The 21,796-nt window shown below is 40.6% G+C and overlaps 3 protein-coding genes across 4 annotated transcripts; all 3 read left to right on the top strand.

The window, feature by feature from the left end:
* Nucleotides 1-3,251: 3,251 nt before the first annotated feature.
* LOC130167027 (target of Myb1 membrane trafficking protein-like) lies at nucleotides 3,252-13,096 on the top strand. Of its 2 annotated transcripts, none has more exons than XM_056372945.1 (15): nucleotides 3,252-3,438; nucleotides 5,598-5,682; nucleotides 6,248-6,326; nucleotides 6,515-6,664; nucleotides 7,258-7,392; nucleotides 7,480-7,629; nucleotides 8,574-8,690; nucleotides 9,795-9,928; nucleotides 10,048-10,090; nucleotides 10,176-10,308; nucleotides 11,441-11,507; nucleotides 11,996-12,071; nucleotides 12,194-12,253; nucleotides 12,355-12,394; nucleotides 12,530-13,096. In XM_056372945.1, the coding sequence occupies exons 1-15, from the start codon at nucleotides 3,366-3,368 to the stop codon at nucleotides 12,673-12,675; spliced, it is 1,488 nt and encodes a 495-aa protein (XP_056228920.1). In that variant the 5' UTR covers nucleotides 3,252-3,365; the 3' UTR covers nucleotides 12,676-13,096. The 2 variants fall into 2 exon arrangements, with proteins under 2 accessions (XP_056228920.1, XP_056228919.1); XM_056372944.1 differs by having other exon boundaries at nucleotides 10,173-10,308.
* A 320-nt stretch (nucleotides 13,097-13,416) lies between these two features.
* LOC130166643 (noggin-2-like) lies at nucleotides 13,417-15,195 on the top strand. Its single transcript, XM_056372336.1, has one exon. The coding sequence runs from the start codon at nucleotides 13,695-13,697 to the stop codon at nucleotides 14,568-14,570; it is 876 nt and encodes a 291-aa protein (XP_056228311.1). The 5' UTR covers nucleotides 13,417-13,694; the 3' UTR covers nucleotides 14,571-15,195.
* A 446-nt stretch (nucleotides 15,196-15,641) lies between these two features.
* get3 (guided entry of tail-anchored proteins factor 3, ATPase) lies at nucleotides 15,642-20,842 on the top strand. The gene is made up of 7 exons (XM_056372917.1): nucleotides 15,642-15,829; nucleotides 16,876-17,023; nucleotides 17,875-18,023; nucleotides 18,157-18,307; nucleotides 18,549-18,656; nucleotides 18,932-19,129; nucleotides 19,272-20,842. Exons 1-7 carry the CDS (start codon nucleotides 15,687-15,689, stop codon nucleotides 19,398-19,400), a joined length of 1,026 nt encoding a protein of 341 aa, XP_056228892.1. The 5' UTR covers nucleotides 15,642-15,686; the 3' UTR covers nucleotides 19,401-20,842.
* The last annotated feature ends 954 nt before the right edge of the window (nucleotides 20,843-21,796 follow it).

Raw genomic sequence — 21,796 nt, 5'->3', positions numbered from 1 at the left:
AATGTGTAATTACTCTTCTCATGTTTTAATGTTGGACTGCTGAGAGGTTTTTTTTGTTAACAGGTATGTGTGTGTGTGTGTTCAGAGGTGAAATCAATAGCAGGTTGTAGTCTTTGTCCTCACATCAATGTTTAGACATCGTCATCATTCATATTTCCCAGAGAAACAGCTGATACAGATACAACCAAGTTGTCCAAAAACATGATTAGTGATTATTATATGAGATGGGTAAGGAGACCTGATCTGGAGTGAGCCATACAAGTGAGCGCTATAGAGCTATTCTATGATATCATGCGTCTGACTGTGAGGAATTATTTCTAAAATGCCTCCATTTATTACTTACTTTCTATTTACTGTAAGGTACATTCTTCTCAGAGGCACAACTGATAAAGCCTGATAATCAATTGATTGTAATTATTCAGTAACACTCCAATGTCTATATCCATCATGGTTTGTTAGTTGTCAATGTGGGGTTGCATGTCTGGAGCAACAAATCAGATCGATCACCGTCTATCACACGTAGATTCAATGCTGCCACCTAGTGGCAAAGATGCATAAATACACAAGGACCTCACAGCAGTCAGGCTACAGAAAAGAGCTGAAACAATACGTTAATTGACAAAAATTGAATTGCCATTCGAGTTTTTTATACAAAACGCCAGAAAAATTCATGATTTCAGTCTTTCAATTTAAAGGATTTGCTGCTTTTCTTTTTAATTATTCTGATTATTTTAATGTAGTTTTAATTCTAATTTTGAGATTTTGATTATTGCTTGGAAAAAAACATGAATTTGAAAGCGTCACTTTGGACTCTGGTTAAATTTGAAAGGACATGTCTCACAATTTTTTACATTTTTACAAACCAAACAATCAACTGATTAATGGAGAAAATAATGAAGAGATTAATCAATAATGAAATAATCATTGTATTGCTTGAATACAGTAATACATGAGTAATATTCATAATAAAATTGAAATGATTTAATATGAAATATAAAAAACAGATAGAAATAGACAAGATGTAGCAAAACAATTTCTATTGGACACAGTGTTGTGAAAACATTGGAGAAACAGATATACGGTAGATGAGAAACAGGTAAACAATATAAATAAGAGTTTTAAATCATAAGTCAGTAGCTTTTAAAATATGATTGAGATTTTTAGTAAGTGACTGCTGTTCTTTTGTAATGCAGGCTACATTAAAGACACAAGGTGGTGCTGCTTTCTTAAAAGTGTCAAAACCAGAACATCACACAAGTCAGTTATTTATCTATGGTTTCAGATGTTGGTGTTGGAATTTCTGCAAACTAACCACAGTTAACAGTTAGTAATCCCTAATTTGCATATTATTCATTTCAACCTCGTCTTCTGCATGTACAGGGGCTGTCATTTTCCCATTGGTCAAAAGTCCTCAGGCAGTGATCTTGGACAGACTAAGTCCCAAGGACGATTCACAGAGAGAGTCCATCCTAAAGCTTGAAACGAGTGACTCAAAGTACTCATAGTAGTAGAGGGCATGCTCACATGTGCTGTGAACTTTCAAGATATTGGTTATGAGCTGCATCAGGTCCCACATCTTCTAATACTAAAGGAGGCTCTTTGCTCATGAAATGATTTTTGTTATTATTATCATTTTATCATTTATCAGCTCAGCAAACTATGGTAGCCCTATGTACAAGAACAACCAGGTCAGAATGAACATTTCTCTAACAACATATTTCTGCTCCTGCAACACAACACTGTCTTGTCTTATAGGCTGCTGCAAAGTTTATATTGGTGCTGCAACACACAATAGCTGTACTGTGTATGTACACAAAGACAAGACCTGCACATATTATCTGTCACAAGACATTAGGTTTCACATTATTCAAAGAAATATAATATGTAGAGGTCCTCCAGCAAGTTATGTCGTGTTTAAGGTTTCTTTGAAATATAAACTTTCAGGCTGAGGGAGCAGATCACTCTTTCATTTCCACTTTTGTAGACTTGGTCTCTTTGCTTGAAGCACTGGGCCACACTTCCCTCAGTGTCCCATATGAGACACTGTGTGTCATAAACATACACTTACTTACATTTCTGCAAAGTATGTTCCTCTAAAGTCTGAGATGGGGGAAGGGAGAAATAAAAGATAGATGTAGTTGGTAGTTGGTTTTGAGGCACATGTACTTCTTTACATTCTTTTGTCAGCTAATTAAGATTTTAAACAGACACATAATTGGTGTATAAATGTAAATGCAGTGCTACAGTTTCAACTTCCAAAAAATAGGCTCAACCTCCACCTATAACATTAAAATACTGCCCATATAGTCATATGTTAGCAGTAATAATCCAATAATCAATGGTGGAATGTAACTTAGTGCATTTACTCAAGTACTGTACTTCATTACAATTCTGAAATACTTATACTTTACTCAGGCATTTCAATTTTTTGATACTTTAGATGGAAATTTTTTACTCCACTACAATGACTGTCACGTGACAGTAATTGTTACTAGTTAGCCTACCTTTCCGATCAAGTTTTTATATGTAAAATTTGATCAGTTCTTAAAACATGGTTTATTGTAAGCTGCCCAGTAGTAGCCTACCCCTTTTTACAGTTGTTAAACTGTACTCTACTTCAACAACATTAAAATCCTGCTTACATGTACACACAAATGATTTTCAGCCCTTTTTGCATAAAGAGTACTTTTACTTTTGAAACTTTAAATAGGCCTACATTTGGTTTATGGTAGTTTGAATGCAGGACCTTTACGCTAATGATTTTGTTTTTCATTGTGGTATTTCTCCTATTGTTTAAGGAGAGCTCATCACTTCTTCCACCACTGCCAATATTATCAGTTACACATACATAATATCAAAACCCTGGAAGGGACCATAGACTTGATATAAAAGGGACAATTCTGCTCAATAGATCATTTGACTTTTTATCCTTCATGTATGTGATGATAATACTTTTTCTGTAAAGATTTCGAGTGCAGGACATTTATGTATATTTAGCATTTTAGCTGACTTTTGAAGACTTTAATATTTTGATATATGATATTTTTTTAATTTTATTTTTTAAATGTTATTCCTGAGGACACCATAGGGTTTAATGTTGAATTGATGTTAGGATTGCAACTGAAAATAAAATGTCTCTATTTGAGTGTAAGCAACTTTTCAAAAGGTATTTCGACGTGATTAAACCAGCGGTTGTCTGCCTGTGTGTTGATGTCTGTTTCCTGGCTCTGTGAGTGTGTTTTCACGTGACCCCTCAGAGAGCCAGTGCGCCTCTGAAGCAGCGGTAGACACTGAAACCAAAAGGAAACAGCACAATAATTTGCTAAATCACTTTAACACAGGGTGGACGGCTGAAAATTTCGAGGATGTTTTCTCTCGGGGAGAAAATGGAGTTCCTCATTGGAAACCCCTTTTCAACGCCTGTCGGTCAGAGAATCGGTAAGTCGCAGTTGCTTTTGAAACTAGCTGTATGTGTGAGGAGTTGAGTTCCGTTGGATTAATTTGACATCAGTAGTTTAACTTACATTATCAATAACAGGTTTCACAATTTTACGACCTCTCTGCCAGGGGAGTAAATGCACACAATAATGCTTTTAATCCCGTCATTCATACTCTAAAATGTTTAATAATAAGCTCCAAATTTAACAGAAACATGAGAAGAATTTTTTAGTGCTAGTGACGCGGCAGAGGCGGGACTCAGTTCCCACAGTCTTTCATGTGATTGGCCGCTCTGACTGAACTGACAATTCATTTGGCCAATTAGGGAGCCACTTGATGTTTCCTCTCACTTCCTCAATAGCTGATGTGTTTTGTCAAGCCACAGTTTCCAACTTCATAATTAAGTGTTACTGGTCCCCTTCAACAAGAACAGATCAGGTCACGCACGTTTTAAAGCAGAAGAATTTCCTCATAATGGAGGCGAGGTGCTTCCTTTTGTTTGACCACTGAAAAACCATAAAGCCTAGATATCCACAAGAGGTTTGAGGCCAGCTGCTTAGGTCAGGAAAGATGTGTAATCAGGGCTGACATGAGTAGTGAGCTAAATGTTACACACCCATCTCAAGCCTTCCTTCCTCTTATCTCAACCACTCACTTTTTCACGCATAAATGTCAGAGAGGCTTCAGCTACTTCTGGGGGCGAAAGAGAACAGAAGCAGCTGACAGTCACATGAAGTGGAGGGAGCCAGGGAAGGAGGGAGAGGAGGGAGAGGAGGGAGAGGAGGGAGAGGAGAGGGGAGGGGAGGGGACGGAGTGGATGGGATTGAGAAAGGCAGTGGTGAAGGTTGGGAGAAGTGTGGGGGGTGTTGGTGGAAAGGAATGAAGGAGATTTAGAGATTTATGAGGAGCCCGTGAGGGGTGGAGTGCAAAGAAAGCTGGCTTTGGTTGCTAAATAGTTTAGAAGAAAAGACATGTTTGAGGTGAAAACTCTATTATTTGAAGGATACCACTTACTTAAAATGAGAGATTTCAGTATTTGATAATGTCTGAGCTTTTCTGTCTGATTTAAAGTGGACTTGGACTTGTTGGAAAAAGGTCCAGCAACCTCTGAAAATAGCTTCATGAATAAAGTTTTCTGTGGCTCTAAAGGGAGCTTTCTCTGTTTGGAGAAAATGACCCTGATGATGTCCTCAAGGCTATCTTGGCTCGGGCTGGGAGACTTCATATCTTTTAACAGAAAAGCTGAAGGGGAAACTGAGGGACTGTGGGCAAGGCACTATTGTGTTGCATTATGGGAAGCATGTTTGTATCATCTTGCTGCATTGATTTTTGACTACTTTTTCTAATGTGTCTCTAACAAGTCCCCCAACTTTACAGAATAGTAGCATTACAGTGATTAAGACGAAGAGTTTTTATATGGGTAAGGAACAAACAACTAACATCTCTCAGCTCACTGTTTGATTTTGTGGCCCACAACTGTAATTGCATCATGCTATTGTAAAAACTGACAGTCCGCTACCTGCCCAGTGGAAAATGGCAGACAGACAAAGTGGTGAACATCGTGAGTGTTAGCAGCTAAATAGCCAGATGTTTCAGTCAGGAATTTGGTGGAGACCAAAAATAGAGCTAAAAGAAGAGTTATTATCAGAGTTACATTCATCCTGTGGTTAGAAACACAACTCAAAATGAATGTTAATGTGTGTGTCAGGTGTATAAATAAGCCACTGTTTAGCATTTCTACTTAAAAGGTGACAATACTGTTGTGTTCACAGCTGCTTTACGCTGCCACCAAGTGGCTAAAACAATAAGTTAAAACAGGTTTAACTTGGACTGTTACTTATTTTGTAACAAATATTTAAGCTTATGAGGGCTGACCCTGAAATGATCATGTGGTGAACTTCTTCCCTGTATGAATATATTGCAGCATTGTTTTTGTCTTTTCGTGTGGTGTTTTAGTTATGTGAATCATGACGCATATTTCTGTCTAAATTGACACATTGAATTGTTTCATGATATACAAACTAAAAATGACTTGTATGATTTCCTACTATCACGCAGATATCTTGATATTGAAAGTTGGTTTTCTGGTTATTGTGACATGTGTCTGCTCCCATATCAGTATTACTGTAACTTCTCTTGCTTCTTTATCTTGTTGACAGAGCAAGCAACCAGCGGCTCTTTGCAGTCAGAGGATTGGGGGCTCAACATAGAGATATGTGACATCATCAATGAGACAGATGAGGGGTAGGGATGATCTTTTGCTCTGCTCAGTTATTTCTGGTCTCTCCGATGGAGCAGAGCAGCCAGTAGAGACTGAAATTGTCCTTTTTCTTGACCTCTCATTGCAAGTCAGACTAAAGATTACTGGTGTAAGAGGACGATACAAGGCACACAGCATGATTTCATCAAGTGTCCCATCTGGTGCATATCGCAGAACTTAGTACAATGTACTGTATTTAGGTCTACCATGTTTTATTTTTGTATCGCATTCTACTTTTTCTTCCTTTGTGGTTTGGTTGTTCCTTTTTGCATTGCTATACAAGTGGTTTTCATTGAATGACCTACTTATGTTTGCGGCCAATTTCACAGTTGCTTTGCTGTTTGGTTTGTAATCCCTTAAGGAATGTCACTGCATTAGTAGTTAGATGTATACAGTAGTAGCTAGAACATTATTTATTTATTTTGCTGCGAGTGAGTCTATATTTAGTCAATTTAACACAGAGCACATGAGGGATGAGCAAAACAAAAACATGGACAAACAAGCTAACTTATCGTCTGATGCAAAGTTGCTTGTGCCGTCTCCTGCCAGGCCCAGAGATGCAGTCAAAGCTATAAAGAAGAGGATCGTGGGAAACAGGAACGTCAGAGAGATCATGTTGGCCCTCACTGTGAGTCGAAGTTTTACTCATTCATTAATGGGATGACGATTGCAGGTTGTGAGAGATGGTTTCAGTGCATAGGTAAATCAATATTTGTATTGAGACCACGTTAAGATAAAACTTTATTTTGGTGCAGCTTGAATTATGTTTTTTTTAAATTTAATTTGTGCTTAGTTTTCATATTTTGGATCACACAGGTTCTTGAGGCTTGTGTGAAAAACTGTGGCCATCGCTTCCACGTTCTGGTGGCCTCGCAGGAGTTTGTTGAAGGGGTTTTGGTTCGTTCCATTCTGCCCAAATATAACCCACCCACTACCCTCCATGACAGGGTGCTCAGCCTTATACAGGTGTGTGGACGCTCCTGTCTGTAATACATTTGCAGCTAATGATTATTTCCATTACTAGTTAATATGCTGGTTATTTTCTTTGATAATCAATGAGTAAATTGTTGAATATCACTTTTCTGTCTGTTGTTTCAGCAGTAGTCTGGACACAGTTTTATTTTTTGGAAGTTGTATTTTGCGCTCTGTATGTTTGACATTGTATTCACGTGTATCATGATAAAATTCAGGGGTGTGTTGAAATCCCACAGCCTTTAAAGTTTACTTAAGTTCAACTCTATTATGTCTACAGACATGCCCAAGAATGTTATCTTTAGTTTTCTTTGTCATTTCAATGGCTTCATGCTTTACTATGCTACATGGTCAAAGCCAGTTCTGTGTAATCATAGACTTGCAGGAATTATAATATTAGATAGAGTCAGGGTTGTAAATGCTGTAGGATCATTTCTTTCTGTTCTCTCTCCACGTTGCTTCTCTTGTCTCCTTGTTCTTTTCACATGAAATCTTTGTTTTGGACTGTTCACTGTGTTATCTAATGGGGATATGAGAGTCAGTAATTCTCTTTATATTTCATCACATGTTCTCTCTCCTGTCTTCAGTCGTGGGCTGATGCATTTCGTAGCTCTCCCTCCTTGGCAGGTGTGGTGTACGTATACGACGACCTGAGAAGGCGAGGTCTGGAATTCCCCATGACAGACCTGGATGCTCTGTCCCCAATCCACACTCCAAACAGGGTGAGACTGTCTACCAACTGAAAAGTTGGATCAAAACAGAGGCACAGCTATCTGTCTATGTTGTAACCCTCTGCCTTCATCTGACAGAGTATCCCAGAAAATGGAGCTCCTGAGACGACTGCTGTCGCTCCTCCCACACATCAGTCACAACCACAAGCTCCCTCAGCGGCCTCCACTCAGACTCCTTCACCTCCAGTCCAGCCCAGTGAGGGACCAGTGTCACTCTCTGCAGAGCAGGTATCACTGACTAATAACACCTGTCGGCCAAGACCTACATTAGAACTGGTGAAGAAAACTATGTCTGATTTATATTAGCTTTTCCATAGTGATACTTGACTCAAGATCAATTTATTTTCATGTTCACATTAAAGAACCTCTTTACTTTCAGTGTAAAAAAACCCAAATGACATCCATTATTATTCATTGTTGCAAAGCAATGAAACATGAAAAAAGTCCATGGGGGCTTTAATAGTTTTTATAGACACCGATAAGCCCCTTTAGGCAGTGATATGTTGTGACAATACTCAGCATCTTTAAATCTGTAAACTCTTAAAAAGCCTCTGGAAGAGCATTTATAGCACTAACACAGACAGTTTAACTGCATTTTAAATCAGGTCTAGTGGTGCAACTAATGATTACTTTCATTATCTGGAAGATTTCCACTTGATCTGACCACCCACTGATTATCTTCTCCTGTTATTTTCTGGATTAATAATAATAATAATCAGAAAATGGTGAAAAGTGTTAACCACAATTTATCAAAACCCAAAGTCCATGTTTGAATTTCTTATTTTGTCTGAACAACACAACAAAGACTATGAACACCAACAAAAATACAGATCTGAGGAGCTGAAAGCAGAGAATGTAGTAGGAAATAAAAGACTCAATACTATCATTAAAACTATTGCCTGTTAATTATCTGTTTATCAATTAATTGATATACACCTAATCCATGGAGCTTTAATGTGAGGAGTTAAACTGAAGTAAAATAGACCCTTGTCCTGACCTGACATGACTTTTACTGGCAAAGTACAGGTGTAATAGACTGTTTCTCTGCAGCTGTGGCTGGTATCTGATATTGGCCAATGATGCGTTCATGTAACAGCCATGTTTCATTGAAACCTCTGTAGTACAAATTAATACAAATGGACCTAACAGCTCTTGTGTTTTTTTGATTCCAGGAACAGAAGCTGCGGAGTGAGCTGGCGCTGGTGAAGGGAAACCTCACAGTGATGTCTGAAATGCTGAATGAGCTCGTACCTGGACAGAGCGTGCCGGATGATACAGAGCTGCTACAGGTGTGTGTGTGTGTGTGTGTGTGTGTGTGTGTGTGTGTGTGTGTGTGTGTGTGTGTGTGTGTGTGTGTGTGTGTAGGTGTGTGTAGGTGTGTGTAGGTGTGTGTGTGTGTGTGTGTGTGTGTGTGTGTGTGTGTGTGTGTGTGTGTGTCTCAGAGTTGTCTATAGCATTTACTGTGTCTCACAATCATAGTGTTGAAGGGATGTTTGTGGATGTTTTATTCTGACTTTTACCGTCACATGGGAAGTCAGAGGAAAAAACATGTATCGCTACTAATCCTTGTGTATTTGAACTACCTGTGCATAAGGACTAGAAATGTAGAGATGTGGTTTTACATTCACGTCAGCTAATTTAATCAGCTACATTATTGTATTGTGACAGTGAGGTGATGCTTTTAAAAGCAGACCATACTGAAAATCATCACTCAAAGTTTCATTTAACCTCCTAGGACCTGGCGTCCACATATGTGGACCTCACATTTTGGGTTCTCTAGACCACAATACTAACTTTTTCTCAACAAGGGCCTGGTGACCACATATGAGGATATTATACTGCTACTCAGTAATCGAAATTTAAAACTAATGTCCTCATATGTGGACATCATTTTTCTCAGGTCCCAATCAGCCTATATAGCAAAGAATAGAGCTCGGGTCTTAGGAGGTTAAAGGCATACAAGCTTGAAGAAGTAATATTTGTTTACCACCAGCAGCCATGTTTATATGATACGATGTGATCTCAATCTTTGACAGCGATTATTTTTATTTTTTCACACTAATTGATGTTAATCAATCAAACATATCATAGAAGTGACACCAGTTTTTAATTTTTAATTTTAAACTAGACTTTTACTCTTTCTCCCCTTGGTTTCTATTTTGCTCATGCTGCCTGCACTCAATACAAGCTCAGGGTCCGTCGCATGTTGTTGTCAAAGAAGGCTGGAGAATTTAGGGAACCAGTGACTGATGTAAAAGTAGATGTAGCAGCATGAGGAAAACTGGATGCACCAAAAAAAAAAAAGTAAATGACATTTGATCATTAAATATCTTTCTTGGTATCAAAGATTAATGGCGATTTTCCTTTCTTTCTCTCCTTCTCTGCCCGAGCAGCAGCTGTACTCGGTGTGTAAGAGCATGCAGACTCGGGTGGTGGAGCTCATCCCTCAGCTGCTGGATGAAGGATTTGTTGAAGAGCTGCTCGTGGTCAACGATGACCTCAACAACGCCTTCATTCGCTACGAGCGGTGCGCTGCAGTCTAGCTATGCTGCTTTAAATTTTTGTCAGTTAGAAAGTGTTTGTTTTAAGATTTGCAGTGCGGATCCTATTAAATTTCATGCTCATTGTATTGTGCTTGTGTTTTAGGTTTGACAGACTTAACAAGTCACAAATTACAAACACTCAGCAGGTGAGAAAGATCTTCGTTGTTCTTTGTCATTGAAGCTGTTGGAGTGCACTCACGCAGCAGCTAAGTTGTGTCCTCCTCTCAGCAGACCTCTACCAACAGTCCAAGCCTCATCGACCTCAACCCTGAGCCCTCCGCTCTCGGCCAACCTGCTGTCATCACAACAACCAGTCAGCCAGCAGTCAGCACCTGGGCCAATCAAAGGCAGTCGGCCAACCACAGTGAGTAAACTCTGTATACCCTTTGTTTAATACGTGCACTCTTTTGCAACACCAAATCTATATGTATGATGTCTTGGAGCTGAAGTCCGGCTTTTCATAATCAGTTGTATTTCTGGTAGAAAACAGATGTTGTAGCTGGACATCACATGGGCAGAGAATGTTTTGCATCTGCAACAGCATGTAGCTGGTTCTGCTTTCACCTTGTGTGTTTGTGTGTGTGTGTTTGTGTGTGTTTGTGTGTGTTTGTGTGTGTGTGTGTGTGTGTGTGTGTGTGTGTGTGTGTGTGTCATTCAAGGGGGCAATTTAAACGGCACATAGAACAGACAAAAAACAAAAAAAACACACATTTAAACAACAACGGCATAAAAAACAATATCAGTGCAAAAACAATAAACAATGGTGCAAACACAATAACCTGTAATATTATGATAATGAGAATAAATAACTGTGCACATTTTGATAAACAATTAGCTCTATGAGAAGATAATCTTGGTGCAATAAAAACAATGTTACATATACACAGTATAGGTGTATATTTAGCATATGAGGTATATGGGTGTGGATGAATAAATAGCAGCAAAGTCAATGTGAAAGTCACTGTATCAGTGTGTGTGTGCGTGCAACAGAGGTGTTCAGTGTATGACCCAAGTCTGATGTGAGGGGAAGGGGGGCTAGCAGGGTGAACAGAGGGACAGGGATGGTTGGGAGTTGAGGAGCTGAGCAGCGCTGGGGACAAAGGTTCTCCTCCTTTTCTGTGTCCTACAGCCATCATGGCAAAATGTGGTGGAGACACCTAGTGTAGCGGGAAGTACCACTGAGGCGGTTTTGAGTACTCATAGGTCGGTACTTAAACATGTTGATCCCATGATAAGGTGGTCTCTTGTTAAAAATGCATGCAATGCATCATAACAAGCATCGCCATGGCTAGCATCACATCTTATGAAAAGCAAGTTTCAGGGAGGAAATACAAAACTGCACCGCTGCACCATGTGATCAGTTTGCAAGGTGAAGGTTGTATGTGGAGAGAGGGGTAGAGGGGGGGTTTGATCAATGATGGAGTGTCATAACATTCCCTTTGGCTCATATATAACATGTCAGTTGTGACTTCATGAGTTAACCCTCTGCCCTGCAGAAGAGGAGGAGGAGTTTGACATGTTTGCCCAGACCAGAGGCAGCTCCCTGGCTGAGCAGAGGAAAAGGTGAGTGGTGCTAACTGGTGACAGAAAGACACACGTCATATCATGGTACGTGTTGTCAGTACATGTGTTGTGTTTGTGTGCAGCGCTGAGCACAAGTGAAGCCTTGTGGCGAGCTGTAACTGATTTACCTTACACACATCTGTAACTTAATCTATAAATGAAAGGGAGAATTTGTAATTTTTGAATGGAGTTCTTAGTAGTACAATCTACTGTATGTGACATCATGTAAGGAAGACAAAGCCTTTGCAATTTAATTATTCAAATTTCAAGTTTTCAATTTTGACAATTTAGATTTATTAACTGCATCACAATTGCAACGTCCATGGTTTGAGTCCCACCTGTGGACGTGTTGCATGTTATCTCCCTCTGTCTCCACATGTCCTGTGTTTTCCTTCACTGTGGCTGTCAAAGACAAAAATGGCAATTAATCACATCATTACACATCATCACATCATTACAATACATCCCTGATGTGTGTGTGTGTCCAGTGTCAGATATGAGGACCCAGGAGCTGTGGAGGGCCTCGCCGGAGCTCTGGACACGAGGTTGCAGGTCACAGGAGGAGTGAGTGTACCACAATAACACACATGTGGATTTGAACAGAACACTTCCTGTATAGTTCTGTTTATATAAATTGCTACAACACGGTGTCATCTTATCCATCTCTTGATTACTTTACCTCTCAGATGCCACCAGCAAAAAACCCTTTGCAGAATGACATTGACAAATGGTTATCCTCTGATACGGTAAGACTGAAATAAAAACTGTGTGTGTTAGGAGGAAGAATATGTGATAAAAGTATGATATGATCTTGAGCCTTTGTGTTTTCTTGTGTTTGGAAATACAGGAAGAGCAGTCTTCAGTTTGTGAGGGAGTGTCCAGTGAAGGTATGTTGTTGTAACTTGAGCAGCACACACACACACACACACACACACACACACACACACACACACACACACACAAGCACACACATGCACACACATGCAGACACATAAACCTTTAACTGTAACCGTCTCGCTCAGAATTCGACAAGTTTCTGGAAGATCGGGCAAAGGCGGCGGACCACAGCAGCCAGGGGACTCGCGGCGGGCCGCCTTCCACATCCAGACCGCCGCCAAAGTCTACCCAGCAGCAGGACAGGTCACATGACCAGCTCTTTTCACTCTGAGTGGAGACGTAGAAGAGGAATTGGTGGATGATAAGGTTCAATACGCAGACCGTCACTTTGAAATGTACAGTACCTACAGTCAGAGACATGCTGTGCCAAGTCAGGTTTTCTCTGAAAGAACACACACACACACAATAAAGCCTGACACTACAGAACTGCTGTCCAATCAACTTATTGCATTAATGCAGTATTTCTTAGTTCATTCTGCTGTTTGTATCTTTACGTGTAAGTATAAACAACTTTATGTGGAAGTATTTATGAAATGTATTATTATAATGCTGATGTAAACAAAAACAACAACTGTTTACAGTGAAGTATAATGTTTGAAAATATATTTGATATTACACCATTGTGTGCCTTTGACTGAGACAGCTGATTTTGTGTAGATGAGAATAAACGGGGCATCGTGCTGCAAACATGTCATCTGTCCTCTTTTTTTTTTTTTTTTTTTCTGCTGTGTCCATATCGAGGCTGCCATGAAGTGAGTTTACCCTGAGGCTTGTTTTCTAACTGATCTAAGTGCAGTCTTTGTGTGAGAGAGCTGTTGTTTCTCAAAATCTTGTGTCTGAGGTCGCTGACGCAGCTCCGCCAAATTGAGGTCAAATGATACTTTTTTCCTGTTTCGTGCTTGTTGAGAAATATGCAGAACTACTTTTTCATTACTAAATGACTTTACGCGAAATTAGCACACATATTAATCTGTTATAATTTAAGTAAGTAGGTAATCAACACATGCAGCTTTGTCCTGTATTTTTGCATGGGCGAGTTAGCTGAAACATCAGCGCCTTGAAAGAGAAGTGGGGGCTCAGGTGTTCTCTGGCCATGCTCCATAATATGACTGCTGTTTGAGTGATAAGGCACTACTTTCAGTGTGTTATTGTTTAAGAGCTCAAGGATGTCTGGCGTTGGGTACACGGTGTCCCTGATGCAGCCAGAGGAGAAACTACAACTGAACGGGATGAAAAGGAAAACTAGAGGAACAATTTTTCACTCCTGTTTCACAATCCAGACCTAAGACCATGTTTAAACTGTCCAACTGTGTCCGTCTCTGCTGGATCTCTGTGTCCGTCTTTCTGTGTGGATGTGAAGCCTTTACTTCCAACATTTCAACTGAGAATCAGCTTTCAAATGTGACTGTTGTTCAAGACGAGGAGGATACATTTCTCCAGCTGAGAGCCAGCCTACCGTCCTTCTCGCAGCCGATCCGTCCATACACTCTGCTGACACACACTGAAGATTATCACTACCTGCCCAAACCCAGACATCGCCGGCCTTCTCACCTTCTGCGTCTCCTGGGATCCTCTTTTGACCCATTCTGGATGTCCATAGAGCAGCCACCTGAGGCCTCCAGGGGTCACCGTGATGCCCGACCTTTGTTGCATGGAGACACACTGCCTATCAAGTTACCCACCAGCAAAGAGAAGTCAACGCTAAGTTTTTCTCCAGAGCTCAGAGAGGCTGCAGCAAACCATCACCTGACACTGGAGAAGGAAGCTGCAGGTCTGGACTTTGGTTCTCTGCCCTCGGATGTCGCCAGTGCAGTTCGATCCTGGCTGGTGAGCTCTGCCACATGTGAATTATACTACCAATGGATGGATCTGGGCCCAGCTTTCTGGCCTCGTTGGCTGCGTCAGACTGATTGTGAAAGAGGAGACAGAGTGCAACGTTGCTCCTTTCCCAGCGGGATGGAGTGTGTGAGAGCTCAGACAACAAACATAAATATTCTGGCTTGGCACTGCCAGGAAATCAGAGATGGAGGCAATGGATCCAGAAAGATTAAGGGTGAAGGGTATAAAGGCAGAACTGAAGCGAGGACAGGTGAAGCAATGAAAAGGTGTTTATGGAGGCAAGTGCCATATTCTGTGGTCACAGCATGTACATGTTCATGTAAATGAATGCTTTTATCACCAGAACCTCAGTTTTTCAATGCTCATCTGCAGCTGGGTTTCTATACGCATAATATCTATTTCATGCATACTTGATTGCAAGCAGGGAGTTAACAGTCCGACTACAGTCCTCTTTTTATGGAAGCAGCTGCAAAGTTAGGTGGATATGCAGTGATGATGTACTGTATAGGATCCCTGTTCACTCTGTGTCTCTATTCTCACATATTTAGACCTTTCTGTCACAAGCTTGGCCTCTAACAGTCAAATAAAAGTTTGATATCAGTAATGCTAATCTGTCATCCCTGCAGTAGTCCCATATTTCTTGTGGGTTGTGCTACATTCATATCACGTGGGAAATTGATGTATGGGTTTTTTCAGTGTGTTTTTACTGCAGCGTTTTCAACTCTTTATTTCTATTTTTGCAATTTTGTTTCACATGAAAGTTTAAGTTTTTACAGCAAACAAATTATTATGTCAACCCCAAATAAAAGATCCAAGAGAAATGTTTGACCTGTTGTGCCATTTCAAATTTATTCATGTGACAAGAAGTGTTTTGTTTTGTCTGAAATCATCTCTAGCCAAGTAAAGATGTTTAAGATGTTGCAGAAATAAAAATCATATGACATTAATAAAGTATATCTTGGAGCTGAGATGTTGATTTTTTTTTTATTTATTTGATGTCTACTTAATCTTTATTGCTTGACATGAGTGCTTGGTCTCAAAAGCACTGAAATAGTTGATAATTATTACACACTTTTTTATATGTCCTTTGATGGTTTTATTTGAAGTAAATGTAAAGATCACTAAAAGAGTGAATTAACTCCTTTGACCTATTACTACCATCTGGGTTTTGAAATGTTCACTGTGTTTCCCACTCTGGCCCCACCTCTAGTAGTGGTAGAAGTACCTGTTTGGAGGTAGATTGTCATAAACGCTGACACGCTAGCATCGTGAGGACACACCTTTCACACCGACCACAAAACTACTTGTGTTCTTTTTTTGTCATATTTCAATATCAGCCCAGTGACATGGTCAGGTATAGTTAGCAAAAACTCCGAGGATCAGTGAAGGCAGCAGTGTCGGCACATCCCACCTGAGCTGTACGTTACAGTGTACACAGACAAGATGGCAGCTTCATTGGAAGACGAATTTGAAGATGCGCCTGATGTGGAGCCGTTAGAACCAACCCTGAAGAATATAATCGAGCAGAAGTCTTTGAAATGGATATTTGTTGGTGGAAAGGGTGGTGTTGGTAAAACGACATGTAGGTAAGTTGAAGGGAAAGGCTCGTTTGCCTGCTGGTCTTGACTAACGCCGCTAGCTAACACAGCTGTCTGAGATTAGCCGTCACTAGAAATTGCCGTGGATCACGGTCAGTAAACGAATAATATGTGTTGTTTTTCCATAACGAGAATCTAATGGGCGTTAGGTCACCATCTTCACACGCGCTAACGTTAAAATATAATTAGCATTGCTGTTACATTTTAAGTCAATAAGGCTAAGCTAAGTGTTCATTTGCCGGCTAGTTGAATGCCGTCTAGCACTGTCACTAGCTAACGTTAGCCAGCTGACACATGGATTCATGGCTCTCTCTTAGGCAGTGTGATAATCATACTGCAGGCTGGTATTGACATCCTGCTCATCCCCACATTTCTTCCCACATTTACCGGGAGAACATTCGACCTTGTGTAGGGTAACTTAGCGGTGTCTTGTATCTAAGCTAGGTAAATGGACAACTGCCCTGGGGTAAATAATACATTACCTAGATATCTTGCTATGACGTTAACTTTCAAGGTTGAAGACACTGATTGATGCTTTTAATATCATTAGGAATATACAGTCAAATGCAGATCGGTGTTAATTAAGCACCGAAGGAGATAGTGCTAGGTAAACCCACATAATGTCAAATATAGTGTGGTATTTTACCTGGTTGATAACGTCACTTCATTATTAACTATGACAGTAAGTGTTGTCAGACTGATTTCCACACATAAAGGTTTAAGCGTCATGTAAGGCATGGTGGATATGATGGCATTGTTTAAATGTAACTAGAACCATTATCAAAATGTATGACTTAACTTGCTAAGGTTACAGCAGCTTCAAAGGCCAGGGAAAGAGAACAGTCAAGGTGCATAACAATATTACCATAACAAAAAAGTTTCAGAGAATTCAGTCTTACTTCTTGTTATCAGTGCTACATATATAAACCTACTGCCAAGCTGTCTGTGGGAGTGTTGATGACATGAAGTGTTCTTGTGAAACACTTGCAACACTGTCCTGTTTGACCTGTCTCTCCTTTGTGTCATCTGTTAAGCTGTAGTTTGGCTGTCCAGCTGGCTGCAGTCAGGGAGAGCGTCCTCATCATCTCCACAGATCCTGCCCATAACATTTCTGATGCTTTTGACCAGAAGTTCTCAAAGGTGCCTACGAAGGTCAAGGGCTATGACAACCTCTTTGCAATGGTGAGTCAACCTGCAAACAGGAAACCCTGAGAAAGGGATTTTGCAAAGGAATATATCATAGAAAGAATAAGATGTGTAAATTGTATGTACACGTGGGGTGGTAGTGTAATGAAATTTGTGCAAAGAACAGTAGCAATAGAGAAAGCTACAGCATTAACAAAGACTGATCTATTACTCACTCAAACCACAAGTTACTGAAACATTTGATTTTGTTAAAAAGCCTGATTTAAATCAGTACTGTGGCAAAAACAATTTCCTTTTTTTAACAAAATAGGACATTCTTCCAGGAAACATTTTGACTCCTCATTGCAGAAGCCAGACCACAGGTGTCGCTAATGACATCAACAATGGCTCTGTTGTGTTCAAGCGGCCCAGTAAACCATGATAGTGTGACAGTGAGCCAGCGTGCACAATACCAGGACCCTGAAACTGAAGTAGCTAAACGGAACTGATCATTAACTTACACCTTTGATTATTTTCCAATGTGGCACGTCAAGATGTCTCTTTATATTCACATTTTACTTTTTGCTGTATTTCAAAAGTCTCCTAAAATTAGTTTGACAAGTGGGTAGAACTACAGCAACATCTGAAAACAAAGTGTTTCTTTATGCTGTTTTTGGAAAGTTAAGCTAAGTGCATGAGATCACTATCTCTTCAGTGTCATGAGGGTGGTCAGTTCCGCAGCTAGGTCTCAGAAGCACAAACCATTTTTTGTAACAGAGACACCAGAGGCTCTGAAAATATTTGCTCTGTGTGTGTGTGTGTGTGTGTGTGTGTGTGTGTGTGTGTGTGTGTGTGTGTGTGTGTGTGTGTGTGTGTGTGTGTGTGTGTGTGTGTGTGTGTGAGTACAGGAGATTGACCCAAGCCTGGGTGTGGCAGAGCTGCCGGATGAGTTCTTTGAGGAGGACAACATGCTCAGCATGGGAAAAAAGATGATGCAGGAGGCCATGAGTGCCTTCCCTGGCATCGACGAGGCCATGAGCTACGCAGAGGTCATGAGGTCTGATCAATACAAAGCACATTTTATTACAAATAGCACTGATCCACAACTGCATTTACCTTTTACTGTGAAAAGACTGAGTTGATAAATAAAAGTCATACTAACATAGCACTATTTTCTCCCTGTGCCTCAGGTTAGTGAAAGGAATGAACTTCTCAGTGGTGGTCTTCGACACTGCCCCCACTGGCCACACACTGCGGCTGCTTAACTTCCCCACCATTGTGGAGCGTGGACTTGGCCGCCTCATGCAGATCAAGAACCAGATCAGCCCTTTCATCTCCCAGGTCAGGTCATTTACCAATGTTTCTGTTAGTCAGGGTGTCCAATTAATCCACATAACTGCTGCTGAGCTTTGAATGGAAAGGGTAAAGATGGACAGGAAAAGCAGCTATTACATAAAGTTCATGTTTTAAATGCAAGGTAGTTTTCTGATTAATTTTTTTGGAACCTGTACATCAGATCTTGTGCGTGGTTGAACCCCCTGTATATTGTATAACTTCTCTCTGCTTCTCTCATTGTTTGCAGATGTGTAACATGCTCGGCCTGGGTGACATGAATGCAGACCAGCTTGCTTCTAAGCTTGAAGAGACCCTGCCAGTCATCCGCTCCGTCAGTGAGCAGTTCAAAGACCCTGTAAGTCACACAAATACAACACTGTACATAAAACAATCACATTACTGTGTCTTCAGGATAACAAGTGTTAGTGCAGTTGCTTTTATGTTGTTATTTACATTTCAACTCCTCTGACGGCAACTCCATCATACTGTGCCTTCCAATGATGAAACTAGCTTTCACATGAATGTTTTGTAGATAAAAAAAATAGTTTTATTTTTGCATTTAGAACAACTCAGCACAAATGAGTAGTTTTAAAATCTCTCTGTATATGTGTTGTTTCTCACATCCATCAGGAACAGACCACCTTCATCTGTGTGTGTATCGCTGAGTTCCTCTCCCTGTATGAGACAGAGCGTCTGATCCAGGAGCTGGCCAAGTGCCGCATTGACACACACAACATCATCGTCAACCAACTTGTTTTCCCTGACACAGAGAGACCGTGTAAAATGTGTGAAGCCCGCCATAAAATTCAGTCCAAGTATTTAGATCAGGTACGAGTGTTTTTCAGTTTTTACAACACAGCTGCGTGATTGAAACCAAAATAATAATAATAATAACATTGATCATATTGAAAATATTTGCTGTTAAATGTCACGTTATTGTCCTCATTCATGGCCTGTCCTCTCGCTACAGATGGAGGATCTTTATGAAGATTTCCACATAGTCAAGTTGCCGCTGCTGCCCCATGAAGTTCGAGGTGCCGACAAGGTCAACACGTTCTCAAAGCAACTTCTGGAACCCTACAAACCCCCAAACAAGTGATCTCCCTCCCTGCAGGACTTCCCCACCTGCCCCCCTCTACAGACCACACCTCTATCTACAGTCTGAACTCACCTCCTCTGAGCCCCCCTCCCCAGCCAGCCTCAAACCCCACAATAACAGCCTCAAGATGATCCACTCAGTCCTCAGCCCGTCATCCAAAGCAGAGCACTTCTACGGCAAGACACGCCTTTAATGAAGGGGAGCTGATGAAACCACAAACACACATATACATATTCTGCTATATTAGAGATAAGACAGATTTGTGCTGCCTTACTCTCACTCTTTGTCTTCATTATCCTCTGTGTGGCAGTTGTACTATTCCCACTTAAAGCATTTAACTTTTTCTCCCCTCCTCCTCCATCTTACACAGTTTCCAGCCTCAGTTGTAAAAAAACAAGTGTTTCCGGTGACGGTGCTGTGTAGTGCATAATTCAGATGGTTGATGTTAATGCCTTGTTTATTCTGTGTGGTTTGGTGGCTGTGTCTATTCTCCAGTTTGTCTTTTTGACTAAAATTTCAAACAAACCCATCGCTCACACATTGGGAATTTCCATCCAAATTTTTTTTTTTTTTTTTACAGATTCAGGGTGTGACGGCAGGGCAGAAAAAAAACACACTATCAAAGAATATGGCCTGTGGTCTTTAGTTATCCCGACTCTTGACCAAGACCATCCTTGTTATTGCAATAAATAAAACCGAAGCAGTCAAAAGTGTGTGTTTTACCATTTGTCAAATCCTCAGACTTCACCTTTCCATTTGATTATGGTGTAAATGCAGTTACGCAATGTCAATGAGATTTTGAATCGAGTCAAATTAGGAGCTTTATATCCTCTATGGCTACATTATTGTTTGAACTGGACAGTCATACATATAATAGGCCTCTGCAGTAGCTTGAGGTTGTCCATGGATGGAGTCAGCACCAGTTTTTAGATGATAAGGAAAAACATGATGAGATTCTTAATGTTTTAGCATCTGGAAGCGAAAAGAGTTTGTTATCGACAGTGCTGAACTCCCAGTACAAGTTCCCGCTCAGTGCTCATGAAGCTCATCTAATGCTCCTCTCTGTTAAACATGTCCACCATGTTTACTGAGAACTAAAGCCTATGGGAACACTATCGAAAGACATTAGTCATTAGCCTTATTTAGTGCATTGTTAATTAAAATTATATTGAATGTTGCTTGATCAAATGTTGAACCAGTGAATGGTGAGTAAAGCATCCTTGCCCTGGTCATTGAAGACTGGACTCTGATTGGCTGGCTTGATGCTTGTTTCCCTACATTTCCCAACAGAGAGAAATAGAAGACAGATTAATACATCCCCCAAGCAAGAGCATAGTCCCTCCTCACTGTTACTGAATGCTTTGGAGTCAATAAGAAGCTGTTTTCTATCAATTTTCTTTAAATTATGTTGCAAGTGTTAATTAAAACAAACTTGCCTCAGATGAGAGTCTGCTGTGGTCATTCTTTTGATCTCTGGTTCATCCATCTGTTAATTGGAGAGGACTGAAGCTAATTTTCTTGCCCAGCCTGCAGATTACCTCTGACAGAACATGGAGCCCCATTTAACCTTGAGCAAAGCAGAGCAGGAGAAACAAACAATTATTTTATTTTTTTTATAAAATATAAAAGTCTTATTAGAAAAAGGTGCAAAAGCTCAAAATACCCTTTGTGGCACTAAAGTGTCATTTCTGCTTAAAATATCACCCGTAAATTATTTATAGTCTGTTAAATCAAAGTATTTCCTCTCGGAAAAAATCTGTCCTGGTGGGGAACTGCATTTGGAACAAGTGGGATTATCACACCCCACTGGGATTTTTTTATCTTGTTACAAGTAAAAAGTCAGTCTGAGAGACTCAGTGACATAAAACGCTTTTATTGTGAGGTAATCTGTTTGTTATTTAAGCCGCAACAAGTAGTAATTACAGACCTGTACCCGGGGAAATTGGTTGTTGTTTTCATATCACTTAACACGAAAGTTTGCCATGGTCCACTTGCTCCTGTTTCATAATTCCCTGCTGTACTGTACGGTCCTGTGCGCTCCTTGTGCCCCGGCGCTGCGGCCTGTCGCTTGCGGTCCATCACCGAACCGCGCTTTCCCGGTCGGGGGCCGCGCTAACGAGCTCCTCCTCCTCATTTTGGGGATTTACCCCGGGGCGCGCTGACCACTGGACGCACCGAGGAAGCTCCGAGGATTACTGCCATGCCGCCGACCCAGCCCCGAGTTAACCGAGCTGACGCCAGGGGATATCAGGGTTATGAGCTCTTTGAAAAAAAGCACCAGTGGCAAACTCAGAGAGCGGCACAGAGGAGACTATACTGCTAAGTGAAAATATGAATTCACTTCTTCAGTGGTGCCAATTACGCACAGGGATGCGCTGAGCAACTGGCACATTCAT

This window comes from Seriola aureovittata, chromosome 3, assembly GCF_021018895.1.
Source record: "Seriola aureovittata isolate HTS-2021-v1 ecotype China chromosome 3, ASM2101889v1, whole genome shotgun sequence".
Lineage (NCBI taxonomy): Eukaryota > Metazoa > Chordata > Actinopteri > Carangiformes > Carangidae > Seriola > Seriola aureovittata.
The sequence above is the reverse complement of the archived record's forward strand: the minus strand, read 5'-3'. Positions and strand labels throughout refer to the sequence as shown.

Excerpts from the sequence above, each read along its gene's own strand:
- LOC130166643 (XM_056372336.1), top strand. The coding sequence starts at position 13,695 with ATGTTTAAACTGTCCAACTGTGTCCGTCTCTGCTGGATCTCTGTGTCC.
- LOC130167027 (XM_056372944.1), top strand. The coding sequence starts at position 3,366 with ATGTTTTCTCTCGGGGAGAAAATGGAGTTCCTCATTGGAAACCCCTTT. Across the intron at positions 12,254-12,354 it reads AATGGTTATCCTCTGATACG|GAAGAGCAGTCTTCAGTTTG; the intron begins GTAAGACTGAAA and ends TTGGAAATACAG. Across the intron at positions 12,395-12,529 it reads TGAGGGAGTGTCCAGTGAAG|AATTCGACAAGTTTCTGGAA; the intron begins GTATGTTGTTGT and ends CGTCTCGCTCAG.
- get3 (XM_056372917.1), top strand. The coding sequence starts at position 15,687 with ATGGCAGCTTCATTGGAAGACGAATTTGAAGATGCGCCTGATGTGGAG. Across the intron at positions 17,024-17,874 it reads ATGACAACCTCTTTGCAATG|GAGATTGACCCAAGCCTGGG; the intron begins GTGAGTCAACCT and ends GTGTGAGTACAG. Across the intron at positions 18,657-18,931 it reads GTGAGCAGTTCAAAGACCCT|GAACAGACCACCTTCATCTG; the intron begins GTAAGTCACACA and ends CACATCCATCAG.